Below are 21,047 nucleotides of genomic sequence, written 5' to 3'. Positions count from 1 at the left end.
AGGGGAGAGGGGAGAGGGGAGAGGGGAGAGGGGAGAGACTTCATCTCCTTTGGTGAATGGTGAGCAAAGCTTCCCTTTCCTCAGAGCAGGCATATAAGGGCTTGCTTTGCTGACAGCTCTCCTCATGGTTCTAAACCCTGCTCCCGCTCCACTTCTTATGCCTTTCTGGTCAGGCTGTCAGCCTCTCACCCTGTGTGCAGCCAAGTATGTAGTGAAAAGCCTTTACAGGTAAAGCCATACCATGCCTAAGGGACCCAAAGTCTTGCTAAACTTCTTCCCCCTGTGGATTCTGTGGATGCTTCCAGGGATCAGGTGGTACAGATGGAGTTGCCTCTAAGAGATTGCTCTGTGGGAACCTTCTTTGTCTAACACTCAGCAGGGTTGGAAGCTTGTAAGATTCTGACTGTCTCTTTTTTCACTGGGTGAGGCAGACCGGTCCACCATTAGCTGTTCCAATTGATTTTGGGGAGCAGGAGACTGTCAGTGCATTACTTCTGGTAGTAATCCAACTCGTATCTCTGGAATAAATCTGACATTGTTGGAATATATGGATAGGTTCACTTTGTTAAATATTTTGTGTATAACTATGTCGTGATTATTTATGAGTGACCCTGGGCCTATTACGTGTCAAATGGAAATGGAACATCCAAGAATACTACTAGCTAGCTTTCAGAGGCATCCTGGGATTATATGAAAAGTGGAGACGGGTCCTTTAGGGGAAGACTTTATTTCCCATGCCCAGTGTAGAACTGTTTACTGTGTGAGTCTCTTAACACGGTCTCCTAAGTGCTGGGCTTGGCTCACAGATGCCTCTGCCGAGCTGAAACCTGGTGGTATCTTTTGGACTTTGGGAGCTCTTCTGCTCTGATATTAACTCCACAGCCATCCGATCTCTGAGTAGGACTCAAGGATGCTCCTGTAGATCTGGCTAACATTTCCTTGATGAAGCTGCTTTTTTTTTTGTAGTGATCCTTGGTCTGCTGTCAATGATACAGCAATTCATCTGCATGTGGAAAGCGACACCCTGGTAGGTTAAATTCTCTGGCAGATCTCAGCTGCTAATCTGATGTCTGAAGTGCAGACATTGAAGTGCACCCTCAATGTTTGTTCTATGAGGAGACTGACTGGCATTGACTGGCCTGCGTGCCTACACCTCTCAGATGCCACCATGGTCACCTGCATCCTTAGCAGGTGCACATGGTAGCATTCCCACCATCTTGGGGGAACAGGAGAGAAGACTCCAAGATAGCTCTTATGCAGAGATGGCCACTGTGCGCCATACACACCTGACCACTGTCACGGCAGAGGGGGACGCAGGCTAGGCACTCCCTCCCTGATGCTGACCTTTTCAGGAAACGGAGCTGCAGTTATGGTTCAACCAACCAACTCCGGCCACATTATTACGTCCTTTATCCATGTTGCATTCCACCACAACATACTCATTGGCTCAATACACTAGATGAAAATTCACATGGCAGCTTTGTCTAAATGCCATACCTAAGTGAAAACTAAAACTCACAACTTCCTGTTTAAGACTGGTCAGCCTGTCCTCTGAGGTGCCTGAAAGCCAGTGTGTCATCATAAGACAGCAGGAATGAGGTAGCAAAAGGAACACTGATACTTTGGGAGGTGCCCTGACAGCGTGGTAGTTACCCTTACCCATGTCCCACTAAGAAAACCCTTTCTTGACTGCTGTGCAAATCTTTTCAATATGCTCTGTCAAAACCCATGTGCAGGCTCCGAGTGAGAATCCTATTGTGTCTCATGTCTCCTCTACTACTGCTGCGGGAAGCTCCCCACCCCTGGGTCTGTACCCTCACCCTCCAGCTCAGCCTGCCTGAACCTTGCCCCAGCCTGAACTATTCCATAGCTCCTCATGACTCCCAGGTATCACTGGGCAGTGATGCTCACCAACACTGTGTCTCTAGTCCCGATTCTCTTCCTGTTTCATGGGGGTCTCCAAATAGAAAACAAAAGCCAGGTAAGAAACCCAGCCCCTCCACCCCCCCGTGCCATACAGACACTTGCCTTCCTGCTCTCTTCCCTAACAGGCAAGTCCTCTTCAACCCTGCTGCTTGGCTCTTCTCATTTCTTGATATTTCAAGACACTTGGCTGGGACAGCTCTCAGATGACAGGTCATATCACGTATATGCTACCACCAAAGACCTCTAGATCTCCACATGATGTCACAGTCTGGCTTTCAACCTTTGCCGACAGTCATTTCCTCCCACCTCCTAAATGCCTCTGTAGTCTTCTATGCCTCATATTTATATGACCCCACGACAGATCAGAAATATTGACCAGGGCCTCTGCACAGCCCTACTCAGCTCTGAAGCAGGTCCAGGGATCAGATGTTTAACTAATGTTACTGATTTCATCTTGCCGATATGTCAGAAAGGGAATCTGCCAATAAAAGGCCAAACATATAGCCATATGCTCACGCTTTAGCAAGCAGTCACCAGTACCTGAAGTCTGACCTCTACTAGTAAATGCCTTAGGCAGACATCTGGAACATCAGTCCCAGTGACCTATAGCACCTGAACAAATGTCCAGATTCAAGAAAAGGAACATCTGGCTTAAAATTTACTACTTAACAAGATAGTGAGATGTCCACCACGAAATCCAGATATGCCTGTCCCATGGGATAAAGCGCCCCCCCCACTACTATAAAATTTTTCCATCCCTTGTCACCTGGGTACCTCTGTCTAATCTGTCTTCTTGCAATGCAGTCTTTGCCTTTCTGTGTCTTGAGTAATTCTTGTACAGCCACTGCCATCAGCTTTACACACACACACACACACACACACACACACACACACACACACACACACACTCACAAGCTCTTCTCTGACCCAGGATTCTCAGGTCTTCTGTCAGTATGCGTGAAACCAGGCAGATGGATGCAGTTATCAGCTGCAGGCAGAGTGAACTCTCAGACACTGCAGTTCTTGACACAAAGCAGACTTTTTTTTAGATACGTCATGAGATACTGAATTCAATATCCACTGGAGAAGAAAAGCTGAGAAAGTGTAACAGGATGAGCAGAAAATACTGGCAGACCAGGCATGAACCTGAAGTAGACAGAGCCTTCTGGGACTGCAAGCCAGTTTCAATTCAGTGATCCCTGACTGGAGTTATGGATGAGCCCTCCAGATGGAAGTGTGGGCCTCTCTAGAGAAATGTAACACCATTTACAGCCTCCAACTTTATCTGCATGATATCTAGATGCTAGTAAAAACATCACTAGCCACATAAACAATTCACCTCTCAGGCTTAAAATGAGGTCAAGGAAAAAGCCACACAAGTCATCTAGATTTCGAATTAGCTGACAGAGGCCTTGAAGTAACTTGGATAGAGTAAAACAAAAAAGTAGAAGAAATAGATCAAATAACATATTAGAATAAATATAAATGTTCAAAACGTTTCCAAGTTGGAGATACAGATTTTTAGAAGGTCTGTAAGCACAAGAAATATTAATACAAAGCAGACCGTGCCAAAGCACACAGAAAAGCTGCCAAGAATTAAAGACAAGATCTTAAAAGCAGAGGAAAACATTGGGAGGGTGATAATGAGATAAGACCCGGGCGTAACGCGCAGTCTTGGAAGTGCTGATGAAAGCACCCCCAGACCAGGGTCTGTACTGAGACAAATAGTTTTCAACAGCAAAATGAAAGGACAAAAACAAAAGAGAAACAGGGAAAGCCTCTTGGTAGGACAGATGTCCCCTAGGAAACCACAGTGCTAACACCACGGAGAGGAGCTGCCTGGACTCTTCCTCAGAGGCAGGAAACGACCTCCACTAAGGCTCGAGCCAGGCCAGTCCTGGGAGAGGTAAAAGGTCAGAGTACGGGGACTCAAAGACCGAGGCTGGATTTATTACTAGAAGAAATGGGTTGATATAGAAAATACCTAGGAATCTACAAAAACTTCTTAACCTAAAAAGAAATTCAAGTTTATCAAACCATAGGCTACAAAAAATTAACAAAACAATGCCAACAATGAACTTTAAAACGTAAACACTTAAGTACATATCTGTCGGGGATTCCCAGGACAATACAGGCTACTGCCATTGCTCTTGGTGACCCAGGAGAACTTGACAGCAAGATGCCACTGCTGAAGAGTCACATACCTGGGTTATTGGACAGTGGAGTCATCAAGCTGGCACAGGTCTGGAGGCTTTGTCCACACTGGCTAACTTTCGTAATGCCAGAAGGTGCTACACAGGCTGCTTTTGGGGAAAGCCTTACTGACTGTGAACACCATAGGCTACCATAAGGACACCTGCCAAGTCATGCCCGTGGATGTGATACTGGCATGCATGTTACGGGAGTAGCCAGCCACGTTCTGAATGGATGTAAGGCACTCCACAAGATACAACACATAGCTGGTATTTTTAACTGGACTTAGATCTTAAAGTAGAACCCACCGTTATTCTGCTAAGTGGACATAGTATCAAACTGCCCTCTCAATACTTATCTTTATATAGACTGGCACAGATCTTAATCCTCATCAGAGACACCTCTTTCTTTTTTTCAATAGATGGGTCTTAATATAGAGACTAGCAACACATCCAAGTGCAGAGAATAAGATCTTGTGGAGTTCTCAGCCCTAAATAGGAATCCGTATCATACCTCCAAACTCAGGGATCATCATGGAAGGGAGAGGGGACATCATAAAAGAGTCAGAAGCTATGGAGGACTGCTGAGGGACAGTGCTTTCCTGACAAGGCAGGCCCACTGGACAGAAGAATTCGCAGCAGTTTCGACTGCACGTAGGAAACTTGCACAAGATCATGTCAGTCCCGATGCCCGCAAGGACAGGGGTGATCACAAGGCCCAGTACTAGCTCAGGAGCTTGGGCAGCCGCTGGCTACTGGGAGGGAGAGTCAGTTTCCTTCAGGGATGTGTCCCTTGTCAGGCTCCCCATGCTATAGTGGATGGCTGTACAGCCAGGTGCAGACTGTCTATACTGACTAGATCCAGTGAGTTAAAAAAAAAAAAAACAGTACATATACTTGGGAGGGAGAAATGGTGGTGAGAGAGGTGTTACAGAGGAGGAAGTGGGGGTGGGCTTGAACAAAACACATTGTAAATGTTTATGAAGTGTGCAATTTCAAGGAGAAAAAAAAATTTTAGAAAAGTGAGTAACCAATAAAACCTGAAAGAAAAAGAAAATCTGAATAGGCACATCCCTGGTTATGTAATTTATTATGAAGAAACAGTATTCATCATAATGTAGACTTGGTGTAAAGAAGACAAATCAATGGAACAAAATGTGAAGACCCAACGGACCCATGGTTACAGCCAAACAATGGTCTACAAAGCTGTGTGGACTACCAATGGAGGAGTGAGATTCGAGTCACACAAGTGGTGTGACCATTAATGGATACATGGAAAAAGACCTTCAGTGTTGTCTTTGCACCTTAAGCACAAATTAATTTGAACTAAATCATAGCCATAACCATCAAACTAAAACATAATGATTCAGAGTCCCAAATAAAAAGCTAAAACTGCAATATGTCCTAGAAAAAAGGAACAGAATATTATTGCCAAAGAAAAAAACAGTATGCTTGACTTTATTGAAATAAAAGATATCAATGCCACCAGGCATGGTGGCACACACCTTTAATCCCAGCACTCGGGAGGCAGAAGCAGGCAGATTTCTGAGTTGGAGGCCAGCCTGGTCTACAAAGTGAGTTCCAGGACAGCCAAGACTATACAGAGAAACCCTGTCTCGAAAAACCAAAAAAAAAAAAAAAAAAAAAAAAAGAAAAAAAGATATCAATGCCAAGTGAGGGGACATGCATCTGAGAGGGAGAGATAAAGATGGACCAAGCAAACAACCTAATAACAATGGGCACGTGACTTAACACGAATTCGACCATAAAGGAATTATATATGGTCAAAGAGGACACAAAAATATCCTCAATATTGATAGCCATCAAATACCACAGATTGAAACTGCAGAAAGCCACTGCTTCACACCCGGCAGCCCAGTCTGTCACAGCAAGACTGGAGACACACGGCAACTAGACTTCATGTACGTCACAGCCGAAAGTGGAAATGGCACTGTGGTGTTGGAAAACCTTTTGGCAATCACTAACAAACCGAAGCATATGCATGCCACACGATTCAAAAATTCTATTCCTGGGTATTTACCCGAGAGAAATGGAAGCAGAAGGCATGCACGAAATCACGTAGAGCAGCCTCACTTCTCAGTAAAGCCAGTTGCTGACATATCAGAGGTTTTGCTTATGAAATAATCAGCACCTAATGATGATCTTGAGGTATGCCTCTAGTGAATTTATTTTAGCTATTTTCTATATTCTATATACTATAACAAATTACCTGAGGCTGAAAACAAACCAAAGTGCTCTATTTAGCATGCATTTTTTTTTTTTTTCTCGAGACAGGGTTTCTCTCTGTTAGCCCTGGCTGTCCTGGACCTCACTCTGTAGACCAGGCTGGCCTTGAAATCAGAAATCCACCTGCCTCTGCCTCCCAAGTGCTGGGATTAAAGGCGTGCGCCACCACTGCCCGACAGCATGCATCTTTTTATTGTTGACAATTTCATACACAAACACACACATATATATTCCTATATATACTCATACATATTATACATATATATTCTATTTATAATATAAATTTTGGTCATTTTTATCTGCATCTTTCTCACTCATTCTCCTCTGTCTCCTCCTGAGACCCTCCTCCTTCCCAACAAGTTCCCCTTTAACTTTGGTGTGTTTGTGTGTGTGTGTGTGCGTGCATGTGTGTGTGTGTGTGTGTGTGTGTGTGTATGTGTGTGTGTGTGTGTGTGTGTATGTGTGCATATATGTGTGTAGTGTTGCTTGCATTGGCAAAGAGTTATTTACTTATACTTGGGTAACTTACCAGTGGCTATACCACTGAACAAGTGATATCCCATTGCCTCAGACACCTTCAACTGCCAACTGTTCCTGAGTGGTGGGGCCTCAGGAGTTTCTCCCTAGCCCATGATGAAATGTTGGCATCCAAATCTTACAGGACACAAACTTTTGAGGCTGCAAGCTCAGGACCAGATAAATGTATCTAAAGGCCTCATGGCTGGATGACATCATGGTAGGGTACACATCAGAGAACAGAGCTTTCACATACTGAGACAGTAACCCAGAAGAATCCAGGGGTCAAGCTCCATCTTTTATAATGATTTATTATCATGCGAGATATCCAGGGACCCATAGTCACTACATTAATCCCTTTTGAGAGTAGTACCCCAAATGAAAAATCCACATCTCTTAGACATTATGCCTTAAAGGTACACCTGCTATCTTGCAACCCTAGGCTTCTGACATGTGAACTCTTAGCCGGCACACTGAAACCATAGCAACCATATGATTCAGCAATTCACCCTGGTCTCTACTCAAGAAAAATGAAAACAGGAGTTGTACAGACTAGCCCCAGCAGCAGGACTCCTCCACGGACCGTTTGCTGATATGTTTGGGATAGCATCTTGGCCGATCAGCATGAGCCGTGACCTCAGCCTTTCTTTGCACAAGGATCTGGGTCGAGATATCGCCATTCACTCTTCCTTGGGAAGCTCCTAGACAGACTCACCCAACGAGGGTGCAAAAGGAAAGCAGTGAGATGAGGTGAGCTACACAGGAGTGAGGCAGGCACTGTCACCAAGATGTTGCCATGGGTGACCGTTCCATCTGGATAGAGTACATTTGCACTTGACAGCTTTTCAAGAGAATGTGTTCCTAGATCATCTGACAATGGTATGCATGTGCCATGTAAGTAACACAAACATCATTTATAAGCTGCTTCTTGGATATTAAAATTGTTCAGTTTTATGAAATTGATATTTTATGAACCAAGTTGACATATGCTCATGTACCTATACTTATACTTTTTCATGTTTATGTATGTTTATATATATGCATATTAATTTGAATTATATTTATATATCAAGTTTCTAATGTTATATAAAACTACTTCTATACATCATTATATATTATGTTAATGATATTATATTTTACTTGGGAGATAAAGTACAGTACTTAGTCACCCCTCAGAACTTTCAACTATTTGTGAACTTCACTGGAATAAGAACATTTAATATAGATATTCCAAGACATTGTAGGAAACATCTCAGTTGACATTTTTAAGGGACTAAGCCATGTATGGTGGTTCACATCTGTAATCGCAGCACTTGAGAGTGAGTCCAAAGTAGTGCCTTGAGGCCAGCCAGGGTTCCACAGTGAGAGCCCCACGTCAGCCTAGGGCAACAAAGTGAGTCTCTGGCTCAAAAACGGGAAAAAAAATTCCCCAAAAGACAGAAAAAGAGACTAATCCTAGCAAGTGTTGGACAGCTGCAGGTCACTGGTTTGTCTTCATTTCATGTCTAGCTAGAGAAATGCAACTGATTTTTAACAAAAAGTGTTAATACTTTGAAAATAAAAACAGCAAGATATGAAGGCAAAGACCCCAGCTCAGTTGTAGATGAAGGTTGTCGAAAGCATTAGAAGAATGTCGAAGTTTAGAGCCAGCATGCTGGCAAAGTTTAATATAATAAGCTTGTCAGCACTCTTGTTTAAACTGGCCTCTGATCTGCTCCCCAGTGCTGCCTGGTTAATATTCAGTAATTCTGTTTTAATGATGTGTTTTATTGGTGCAAACTAACTACGCCCTTAACTGTAAATGAAATAGGTATTGCATGTAATAAAGTGCACACTACAAAATGAAATGGATATGAAGAAGCTAATGCCTATGCTAACTATGGGTATATTCTTACCACCTGCAAGTCATCTTACTGAAGCTGAATGAGAAGTACAATTAGGGGCATTAATTAACAGTATCCAAGGATGGCCTGTTGGAGGCATAAGTGGGAATAATATTCAATCGCTTAGTAACTTTCTGTCTCTAGGCTGTGTAATAGCAATCTGTCTCACTTGACTTTTAAAAGTCTCTTTATAAACTTCCAGGCTGGCAGGTACCAAAACTATGCTACTACAAATTAAAAAAACAAAAAAACAGTAAGATTTGTTTTAAAGAAGGCATAACAACTGACACATTTAATCTGAATGTAGGCGTCCCAGCCCATGTCTTAAATTGCATCCAAGGTGCAAGGATCCTGGCAACATTCCATGAGCAGCGTGGAGAAACAGGGAAGGGAGTGTGCTGGGTAGGTTTGGTCAACTTGACACACATTCTAGTCACTTGAAAAGAGGGAACTTCGACTGAGGAACTGCCTCCAGCAGATTGGCCTATAGGCAAGTCTGTGGGGGCATTTTCTTGATTAACGATCTATGCAGAGGACCCAGTCCACTGTGGGTATTGCCACCTCTGGGCAGTTGGGCCTGGAGTGTACAGGAAAACAGGTTGAGCACGCTACGGGGAACAAATCAGTGAGTAGCAATCCTTTGAAGGGCCTCCTGCTGCTTCTATTTGAGTCCTTATCCTGAGTGGATGGTCTGTGGTCAAGATGTATAGGCCAAATAAGCCCTTTCCTCCCTTCTTGGTGATGGTGTTTTGCCACAGCAATAGAAAGCAAAATAGGACAGGTATTATGCTAACGAGACAGGTGGTCTGCATATAAGAGGAAGAACCCTCTAGTTTGTCCAAAACTAGTGCTTTCCCCTCCTATCTTTTTTAATATAGCAGGGAGCAGGATGGGTTAGTGTGTCTCTCCATCCTCTGTCTCTTCCTATTTAACAGAGAAGGAAACTGAGGTCTATAAAGAGTAAATAACTTGTCCATGCTAGCAGGAGACACAGCTCATCCCAGGAAGACCAGGATGAATGATGGTCCCATCTACTTGGATATACTTACTCTGCAAGCTTGAGAACCTGAGTTTGAATGCCCAGCATCCATGGGAAAAAAGTCAGACATGGCCATGCACTCCTACAACTCCAGCACTGAGGGGTAAAGAGAGGCAGGTCCTTCGATCTTGCTGGTTAGCCACAGTGTCAGGTTTCAGGTTCAGCGAGAGACTTCACATTAAGGCAACAGGGTAGACAATGATGGAGGGCACAGCATCTGCTCTGGCTCTACGTGCACTTGCATGGCCTTAGATACCTGTACATTAGTGTACATCAGTGACACAAACCATAAACACAGACACACAGACAGAAGACACATATACAGACACATATATAGACACACACACACACACATGAACCCCCTACAGATGCTTTAATTAGGAACAGGGACTTGGAGAGTTCTGGAGTAAGAAGGCAGATTAGAAGCTGCCTCAGTTGAATGTTGTAAAGGAAAGAGGTCAGGATAATAAAGAACAAATTCTGTTCCAAAGAAGGAAAGATGGAAAGAACATTTGACTGAAAGGTACAGAGAAACTAAAGGTGTAGAGAAAAGGAGCAATTTGCATAAGGCTTCAGCTCCGGTCACTTCCTGGCAAGGCCAGGCAGCAACCCTAGAGAAAGGTAGGTAGCCCTACACAGGAACAAGCCACAGTTCTTGAAAGCCTTGAGAGGCTGCGGAAATGTTTTAATGTGTGGCCTAGCTAGCAGGAATTGGTCTCTGGGGGGCAGTGTCAGTTCTGACTGAGGCCCAAAAGTTCTGCTTACTGACCTGCAGAGATACGAGGCTCCTCCACCACATGATCCCACTGCCATGAACCCCACCATGTAGCCACTGCCATGCTGGCTGAAACTATGAGCCCAAGGAGGCTTTCTTCTTGTAGTTAACAGAGACTGCCATGTGTTGTGGAGTCAAGGAGTCAAGTCAGTCTATTTTATCACTCTCCAAGACTTGGAGGGGTGTGGCCTTTTACCATTTTGAGAAGAAAAGTATTATTTAGGGCTAAGCTATCCTGGGGCGTCCAGATAAGAAGGGCCAACCCTAAGCCATTGAGCTTGGGATTAATCTGCCACCATCCCATGTGACTGACAACTGTAGGAGGCAGTTATGGAGAAAGCTGGCCACAGACACACTGAGTTCAGGTGGCAGGAGGTTTGGCTGAAGGAGTGAAGAGGATGGTAGCCCTACTCTCTGCTATTACTTGAGGAAGATGATGGTATGGGAGAGCCCAGAATTGGAGGTCGGCAAGTAGCCTATCCTGGAATCTCCAAGAACTCTGAAGTTCCAGAGGAGTAATTTGACTTTGTAGGCTTCTTCCGTGGTATTTAATACTGAGCAGGTTTTCAAAGCAAGGACACTGGTCCTCTAAACTGTTCAGATCCCAGAGCTGTGTGTGCTTCCTCCACTCTGTATGCCTGGGAGACATGCTCTGGCTTGGACATTAGCCACGATGAGGTGTTGGGGGAAAGCAGCAAGCTTATCCCACAGACCACAGAGCTAACTGTGTCCAGCAGAGCTTCTGGGTACATAAAAGAATCAAAACACTCCAAGGAGATGCACTTAAGGCAGGCATGTGACACTGGATTACTTGACTCCAGCCATCAGCTTAGCTGGTCAGAAAGACATGAGTCTCCAACCTCAGTAGAGTCATTGCATTCCAGAGACAGATAAGTCAACCGGACAGAAAGGAGTTCAGAATCAGAACCCTCTATAGTCAACTGCCGAATGTCAAAGCTTTCCCGTAATGTCGTTGAGTAAATAAAACCGCCCCACTGCTCAAACAGGAAGACACTTCACAAGGGGCAAAGCCCTAAAACGGCTTCTTTCTCTCTGTTCACTGCCTTTGTCAGACAACTCCTCTCAGCTCCGTCTGCACAGTTGACACTGTCGCCTGACCTCACTGAATACTTTTGTATTTGGCCCTTGAAAGGTCATTCCTTCGGGAATTCCCTTGGGCATTGGTGATTTATTCTTTTAGGGAAAGAAATTGCATAGTTCCTATTTGGAATGGGATATCTAACAGGGAACCCTGAGGAGAGAGTGATGGTTTAGATGGCTTAGAAGTATGACACAGAGAGGGCTGGGAGCATGCAGAACTGGAGTCTCCTCAGCTCAGCCGTTTGGGGAGGCACAGGTAAATGCCTACACTCTCAGGGGGAGGTCATTTTTGTCAGGTGGAGGTCATTTTGGATCTGGTGTAAGGCTGATGTGAGAGCTGGGGATCCTTTTTAGACAGAGCTGCAGAGAAGGGCACAGCCAACTGACCTCAGAATTTCAGCCTGCAGAGGTAAAGTGGAGTCTCAGGCCCAGCTAAAGTGTACCAGACCTCTGACCCACCGAAACTATGAGATGGTAAACTTATGTTTTCAGACTGATAAATGTGGGAATAATTTGTTATTATGAACTAGCAGAAATGAATACAGTATCCTTCAGCCAAAAGGACATTCAAATAGGAATTCTGTCCATTCACTTCCCATTCCTGTCCCAGGAGTGTTGGGGGGGGGGTCTAGGATTCGTGCCTGTGCCCTTGAAGCTAAGGAGATCTATGCACGAAGAAACACTCAAACTCATAAGGGCAAAAGACATCTCCTGCTTGCTGTACAAAGAACGCTGTGGCCCTGGCTGCTGCTAGAGACACATGTAGAACAACAGGACTTAGAGTTGGTGCAGCCAGCTAGAACATCTGGCTGACCATGGTTTGGCTAATGGCCTGACTTCCAGAAAGCAGACTCTTACTCAGTTGATCCAACTCCTGGGGCTGGAAATCAGGAGCATCTTACGGGAAGGTGAGCCAGGCACTGCTCTTCTAGCATCCGGCTGAAACCCTGGAAAGGGAAGTCTTTACATATGAGGTGGAATTAGAGAGCTTCCCAAAGAGTCCGTGGTTCAATGTTTACATTCCCACTCATGTGTCCTCACATAACTAATTCACTTGAGAACAGGGAAAGTGGCCCACGAGCTGGTATCGGGGCTATCTTTAGCACTTGAACTTCTGCAGAGGTGGCAGTGACAAGAGAACACTATCAGAGGTCAGTGAGGCCATGAGCCATGTGGTGCCTTTGGTCATTTGTTCTGACTTTGCTGAGCAACAAAGTTCAAATTCATGTATGATGAGAGGACCACCTAATAGGAGATTTGCATCAGATGTTTATCACACAGTTTAAGTAAGATGCTATTTTGCTTATCACCAACTGAGGTATTTCATGGTAAAAGGAACAAGACAATCCTTTATGAAGAGGATTTATGCCAGGGGTATTCTTTTTTTAAAATTTATTTATTATTATTTTCTTTATTTACATTTCAAATGCTATCCCGAAAGTTCCCTATACCCCACCCCCGCCCCTGCTCCCCTACCCACCCACTCCCATTACTTGGCCCTGGCCTTCCGCCAGGGGAATTCTTGTCATGAGTCCCTGTGATTCCTCATACTATCATAGGCATACAATGAAACCCAGGACCTCTTATAACCCCTTCAAATACTTCTGTGGGAATTGCTTTCTGGGTTCACAGTGCTTTGCTCCAGGTTTCTCTCTCTTAGGTCCTTGCAGGTTCTGACAGGTAATGACCTCGCGTTCCTTCTTCAGTTACTCTTTGATACCTATAGTCTCATCTGGCATACAGTAGGTTCTCAATGAACGTTTACTAAGAGAACAACTGTAGTGGTCTAGAGAACCTTTATGGCAAATATGTAACCACCGAGCCATCTCCCTGGCTCCCTCCCTGCTTCTTGACTGAATGCCATGTGACTAGCTGCTTCAAGTTCCTGCTACCATGACATCTCCACCAGAATGGACCCTTTCTTCTTCACTTCACTTTGTCATGACATATATTTTTATATAGCAATGAACAGCAGAAAAATGACTAAGTAAGAAAACTGGTACAGGAACCGAGGCCATTGCTGTGGGTAAACTTGAGCACATGGTCGTTCTTATGGCGATGGACTCTGTTGTGAGTGGGATATGGAAGAGTTTGGGACTGTAGGCCAAGCCCTTGGATACTGCAAACAGAGCTTAATGGGCCATTCTGTCAGGTGCTTGGAAGACAAGAATTCTGAAAGAAATGGCCAGTAGAAGCCGGCTCATAAAGTTTCGGAGACAAAAAAGAACTCTATCTGGAACTGGGCCAGAGGCCATCAATGAGATACTTTGGCAACAGTCTGGCTTCAATCTGCTCTGAGAACTTGAGTGGATTTGAATTTAAAGATAGTGGATTAATTCGTTTGGCAGATGGGATTTCAAGACAGCAGTGCATTTGAACTGTGGCACTGACTTTTTACTAAACCTATCCAGTGACAATGAAAAAAGATGAAAAATTTGGGTATAAGGACACCAACATGCAGTCTGTTGAGGAAGAAAGGCGCTTGAACAAATTAAACTCCAAAGCCAAGGTGTGTGCCGAAAAAGAGGCTGGGCTTGTCAAAGAAAATCATGGTTCATTGTCCACCCTGGGACAACAGGAGAAGTGTCCTGAGAGCGAGACCTCATCCGTCAGAGTTTATTTCGTGAAAATATACATTCACTGAAAGGAGACAGCACAAAGTGACAGAGAGAACAGAGACTGCCACTCTCAGTGTGTCCCTGGCCCTCAAAAGCAGCTACCTCACCAGGGTCAGAACATAAGGTGGCCAAGCTCCAGCTTGAGCTGGCAGCAGGACTTGGCAGCATTGTCCCCATGGCACTGGTTTTGCAAGCATGAAAGATGCAAGACTGAGGGGCCATGAGCCTTTGTACAATTTCAGAGAGAAGGCTCGGTCAGGTTGGAGTCCTCACAAGGAGCACCAGAAAGGCCATTGCATCAAACTGTAGAGGTTCAGGCTCGAGAACGGTGGAGAGCGTAGGGTGTCGGAGACCCCAGGACCATGCGACATCTTCCCAGGAAAGATGGAGTAAAGGCGGCCTATGAGAAAGGATATGCATGCTACAGGGAGCAGAGCTGGAGGGGTGGCGCTGTACAAGTTTTTTGGAGTCCAGACGATTCCACCATGAGCCCCACAGCTGTGGGATTTGGTGTTTTTCATCCTGTATTTTGGTCTTGCTTTGGTCTGTCTATTCCTTTCTATGTCCCCATTCTATGTGTCCTGAAATAGGGCTGTTTAGCCTGTATATTATATGCTGGAAATATGTGAGTTATTTTTGATTTTATAGAACACAGCTAAGATGCTCACTCCTTAAGTCTCAGGTGAGATGGGGTTTTCTTTAAAAAGAGTGTTGGGATTTTTAAAGACTGAGGACTTTACAAGTTGAACTGAATGCATTTTAGTTATTTGTTATTTAAGATGGTCATGAGATTATGGGGACAAGGTATAGAAGGTAATGACTAAAAGGCGTGGGGTCGCGATGATTACGGTGAATGCCAACTTGACAGGATCTGATATCTCCCATGAGAGGAATTCTGCAATTCCATGGAGGAAAACTTGTGAGAAGTTCTTCAGACGAGATCAGCCTCTGGGGACAATTTTATTGGGGACAGTTGAGGGGGATAAGACAGCAGGACACACCTGGAAACTGGCCCTGGGTCCTGGACTGCATATAAAGGAAGCTAGCTGAATACATTCCTTCATCTCTCTGATCCCTGAGTGTCCACACATTTTGACTTGCTACCTGGAGCTTAGGCACCATGGTGTCCCTACTGTGATAGACGGAACCTTAGAACTCTGAGCTAAAACCAAACCACTCTTTTCTCTTATGTTGCTTCTGAGAGGATGTTTAATCACAACAATGGAAAAAGTAACTAGAACAAAGATCATGTGACCATGTTCCACAAGGTAAGTCCAAACAAACCTTTAACTCTAGCAGGCTGGTTAGACCAGATATTTCATTACAGCAAAACAAAGCTCACTTTTACAGGATGTAAAAGTAACAGAAGTACAGAGAACGCAGTCCAACCTACTGGGCAATTCCTAGTGTACAAGGTTCATTGGCATCATGGGTCCTCCCTGTTTGGCATGCCCCTTTCCCTTTTAATTTCGGCCGCTTGTCAGCCACTGGCTTTCTCAGTTTATTAGACTGTACATTCTCCATCTTGTTTTGGACTCTTTTCCTCTTCGTAGGCTCTCAGTGCTGGAGAACCCCAGCTAGAGACTTAGTGTCCTTTTTTGCTTTTGCGTCAGAATCGTACAGAATCCTTATCCTACATAGGGTGGTGACAGGGGCTCCATCGAAGAACCCCTGAAGAGATTACCCCGCTTCACAAATTTTACCATATACCATAAACTCCCATGATGATTCTCTTAGCCTAGATCTCTCCCTAATCTCAAAGTCACCCACTTGGCTGTCCAGCAACTTTACAGGAATCTCAGGCTTTGCCTAACAGTGCAACCTCTTAACTACTGCCTGCTCCCAGCATGTCACCTATTCACACAATGAGGCAACCTTCTTGTGGCATACTTAAATCTTCTATCATAGCCAGCCAATCCCTCATTAAGGCCTGCAGGTTCAAACCATACCCTGGTTTGTTTTGTTTTCTGTTCTGTCTTAGTATCTACCTACCTCCCATCGCTCCCATTGCTACCATCATCTACTAGAGCACCTGCATCTCTCCCATCCCTCTTGATTCTCCTCTTTACAACTTCACACTCCATCCTTGGCCGGCACCAGAATCCATTAGATGCTAATCAAGATCTACTACTCTCCTGCCCCAAACCTTCTTGAGGCTATATATTGTATTTACAGTTAAGACCCCAGAACATGAATGCTTCCCTAGGTTCGGAATCTCACCATTTGACTTTCTTCTCCACTCCTGTAGCCTCTGCGGCACCTGTGCACATAGCTCCTGTTACTTTTAAAACTATGTCCAGCCTGTGATATTATGCTCTGATTGCTTCCCCAGCTCCCTCCTCCCTCTGGTTTGCACAGGCCCCTCCTACTACCTTATGCCCACTTACCTTGCCCTCAGCATCTCTATGGCAACCTTCAGTCACTACTCATTTAACACATTTGGCCTGGCTCTTTATCTTTCTTCCATACCAGAATATAACCAGCTCTAGGGTAGAGTTTTATCCGCTTGCTTTGTGGAAATAGCCTTTAACCTGCACAGGAATTTTCTGGCAACATATACAGGTATAACTGGGGTGACTCTGTCTTCATTTGATAGCTACTATTAATCTGATCAGATGAAAAGTGTAAGCATGCAAGCTGTAACAGCTCACGGGAAAATCAGAGTCAGTAGAGGCTGACTTCAAAGCCTGAGTACCTCTGTCAAATCTTAGACTTTCTCAGTAGGTTCCCTCCAGTCCTGTTATCCTCTACTGGAAGCAGGGATGGTGCCAATTTTAAGGCATTTTGAATATTTATGTTATCTCTAATCTCCTGTGTCCGTAGAAACCATGATTTTATATGCCTGCCTCTGTCCTTTGGCCCCATGACATCTTGTTCATATGGATGTCATTTCCCAGATGAGGATTGTGCCTTCCCAAACCCTTTACCTCTGAGTCTTATGTGTGGATGCAGGAAGGTCACCGGGTGGAACAATGGATGCATCCTTGAGTTCTCAATGGCAGGCTTGTTACTAAAGCACAGAAAACATTTCCCTTTCTCTCTTGGAAGGTTCATTTTTAGCTGAAGAAGACCAGGCCAGGGATGTCACGGGTTGAAATTTGTTTGTAATCCCAGGATCATAAGGCTGGGAAGGACTGGTCCCTCACTCAACTTGTGGCACCTGTGTTTAAGGTACAGCTCCACCTTCCCCATCAATAGGGCAGTAAGAACCAAGATGCAGGAGCTGCAAGAGTCTTCACTCAAAGGTGTTGGGGTTAGGGGAGAGTCAGGACTCAGAGGGATTCTAGTGGTAGCCATTGATTAAGGGCAGAGGACAGAAATCCAGGGAAGTCAGATGGTTGGTAGGCTGGGTGAGGTCATGCTGCACTAGCCCAGAGACCACCTTGCTTTGCCCGCTCCTCAACCACACCCTGTTTGTAATGTGAAGGATGCCAGAGGTGTGATGAGTACTATTCAGATCCTGATCTTCAGACCCTTGCTGTGCCAGTGAACACTTCCCGAATTGCAACTGTGGGCAGGCCAAAATGCCCAATCTGCTTTCCCTTCACCTTGAAGACCCACCTTGCCACGCTTGTGCCCACAGCTTGGCACCCAGAGTGTGCCCTGAACAGATGTGTTCACAATCACCTGACCACTGTCTTTCTGCCAGTGTGATGCCCTGGCTAGTCTGCATGGTGGAGGAAGACCGTGGTTAGAGTCTATTTCTCTAACATCTCCTCTCCCCAAGGTCATGTCTCCACACAATTACTTATCCTTCCCCTCTGTGCAGGGCACAAGGGTAGCAATGGCCTTGATAGGCTATTTGTTGGCATGACACTAGTCTTTGGTATCCTTAAACCATGCACATTGCTTGGTACACATACCCTTTTCTGAATCCTGCCATCTTGTTAGTCTTCTTTTATGCCAGTATCTTGACTGCCAACGTCCAACCTCTGAATCCTATTCTTACCTTTTTCTGAAAATAGGGATGTATGGCAATGCTCACCATGTCTTGGTCAAGAGCTGAGTTCCACTTCCTAGTGGATGCTGCTGACTGAGGCTCTCAGCAGAACACCTTTTCTGCTGTCTGCTAAGATGTCAAACCTCTGAGGCTTCCCCCCCTTCTCTGCTGGGGCAGGTTACCTGGAAGTCACCCCCACAGCCAGGCCTCTGGAAATGGAGGCTTGACATGGCAAGGGCTGGCTGAATGCCAAGTCAGAAACAGAAGGTCTTGTATTCCTGTTCTCTGAGGAGCAGCGGGAACCACTTCTGGGGACACACCCTCAGTGCATGCTGGTAGTGGAGCCCTCCTGGGAGGTGCTTGGGAAGAACATACTCTTTTGCATATATATCTGAGAAATCCTTTGATTTTCAATTTTGCAATTATTTATAATGCAAGTGATGCTGCTGGTATTGCCTCGTTTCAGGAAGAACTTACATCTATCCAGACATTTGCTTTGAGTCAATTGTATTCATACAAAACCCTAAGAGGACACATCTGGCTTCCTCCCTGGCATCTGAGACACACAGAGACTCAATCCACTTCTGTGTTTCCTCCACTGGGAGGCCAGAAAGACTGGGAGGGTCAGGAAGAGTGACACATGCCTGTCTTCACAGAGCTCTCCCTGGCCATCAGCGTTGTCAGCTTTGCAGATGGGAAGTTGAAGTTGTGGGTACAGGACTTGCCATGTGCATAGGAAATGACAGGGCCTCCTGTTTTTCTTCTAATTCAACCATACTTCTTATCCTTCTTCAGCTCCCATGGGGATGAGGGATGTAGAAGAGAGAAGCAGGGACAAGCAATGGCGCTTATTTACAAGGGAAAGATGGGTCTCAGGAAGAAGGGAAATGACCTTGGAGGCACCTGCTCCCCCACTCACTGGCCCTGTTCACCGGCTCCACACTCAGCCAGTGCTCCGTGACAGAGTACAATGATCTTTAGAGCAAGGTTGGTACAAGTGGAGAATTCTAATGGCCAATCCCAAGAACCCCAATCTTCCTCCTGCTCAACAGGGAAAGAGGGCCAGGCTGCTCTACAGGGGTAGGGGTGAGTAGGAGTGGGGTTGCTAAGGAACAGGAGCCTGTATGAAGCATATACACTCACCTGCTTGCTCCAGAGCTACCATAGTGGCCTGCTCGATCAGGTCCCGTTCGATGAAGCTCCTGAAGTCCTCACTGTATACACTCAGGTCCGGCAGCTGGAATGTATAGATGGGCATCTCCAGTGGGAACTGCTCATTGTTGCACTCATTTGCCACGTGGGATCGGGCCAGGGAGACAATGGCTGAGCTGGCATGGGAGATCCCCCGGGACAGGCGCTTCTCTGCTGATGAGAAAGAAGGATAGCCTCAGGGACCATGTCACCGTAAGTGTGGCTCTTGAGAGTGTATGTAGCCATGCTTGAACACTCACGTACACACAGCACATCCCACATATATGCATACACACAGATGTAGATCAATACACAACACACAAACTGCTTCATATAAACACATAATAAGACACTTATGAACACACTATAAACACATATACCTATATAAATAAGCATACCTATATAGATAAGTGCAAATGTATGTGCATATTGTATGATACAAATACACACCTACATGTAAATATGCACACTTTATACATTTGTGCACACTGTATACAGAACTACTAATAAATATGTCTATAAATACACATGACACTTTTATTACTTATTTTTAAAATTAGATATATTCATTTTATGTGTGTTTTCTCTGAATGTATGTATGTGTACTATGTGTGTGTTTGGTGCCTGAAGGGCCAGAAGAGCACATTAGATCCCTTGAAACTGGAGTATGGATGGTTGTGAACCACCTTGTGTGTGCTGGGAATCAAACCTGGATCCTCTGCAAGAGCAACAAGTGCTTAACAACTGAACCATATTTAGAGACCCAACATGACACTTTTAGACAATACATTTATTTATAAAGACATATACACAGGCACATGCTATATAGTTTATATATGGATGAATACATATATGCATACATGCAATATGCATACATGCATGCGTATATATACATACATACATACATTCATACATACTTACATACATACATACACAGGTACACAAATGTACTAGATACTACACATATGGATACATATATCCAAAAACATATACTCATGCAATGTACTACACACTATGTGTATGCTATACACTCATAAACATGGATATGCATACACTACATATGCTATATAATATTTACACAGCAAGTATATAATATGAATACACAGGACACACTACATACAGATACAGCTATGTGCACACTATACTGTACACATATAGAAACACAAATGCATACCACACACACACACACACACACACACACACACACACCTTTCACACGTCAGCCTTTTTATCTTCTAGCTTGCAGGCTGCCTGCTGCTGGAGTAAACCTGGGGTGTGGCTCTTCCTCAGCTGAGTCACAGACCCACTGAGAGCAGTGCTGTGCACCCACTGATGAGCAGCAAGGCTTGTAGTCCTGAGCTCCACTGAACTTCATTCCCAGAGCTGGTTTCTCTCAGCCCTGAGTGGGACCTGGGAGACCATCTTTGTTTTTCTGCATTTATAGATTTAAAGCAAGTAGCATCCTGCTCAGGCTGCGCTGCAGTGGCTAGGTTTCCCAGACACTTGGTTACTGTATTTATGCTTCTCTGATGAGCATTTCCTATGTGGGCATCCTGGGACACACAGATGGAGGTTGTATACACTTCCTCTCTGGTACCATAGTCTACTCTGTTTTATTC

At 44.8% G+C, this 21,047-nt stretch overlaps 1 protein-coding gene across 3 annotated transcripts in view; it reads right to left on the bottom strand.

Annotated features, from left to right (window-relative positions):
* Otud7a (OTU deubiquitinase 7A) overlaps positions 1–21,047 on the bottom strand; it is a 291,717-nt gene that overhangs the window by 39,092 nt on the left and 231,578 nt on the right. For 2 of the 3 annotated variants that reach the window (XM_029543856.1, XM_029543857.1), the window contains exon 6: positions 19,381–19,602. In XM_029543856.1, coding sequence (XP_029399716.1) covers positions 19,381–19,602 — 222 coding nt within the window. The remainder of the gene's footprint in view (positions 1–19,380; positions 19,603–21,047) is intronic. The other variant, XM_029543858.1, reaches the window with a different exon arrangement.

Source organism: Mus pahari, chromosome 1 (genome assembly GCF_900095145.1).
Source record: "Mus pahari chromosome 1, PAHARI_EIJ_v1.1, whole genome shotgun sequence".
NCBI lineage: Eukaryota > Metazoa > Chordata > Mammalia > Rodentia > Muridae > Mus > Mus pahari.
Note: the sequence above shows the minus strand (reverse complement) of the source record. Positions and strands in the feature narration are given on the sequence as shown.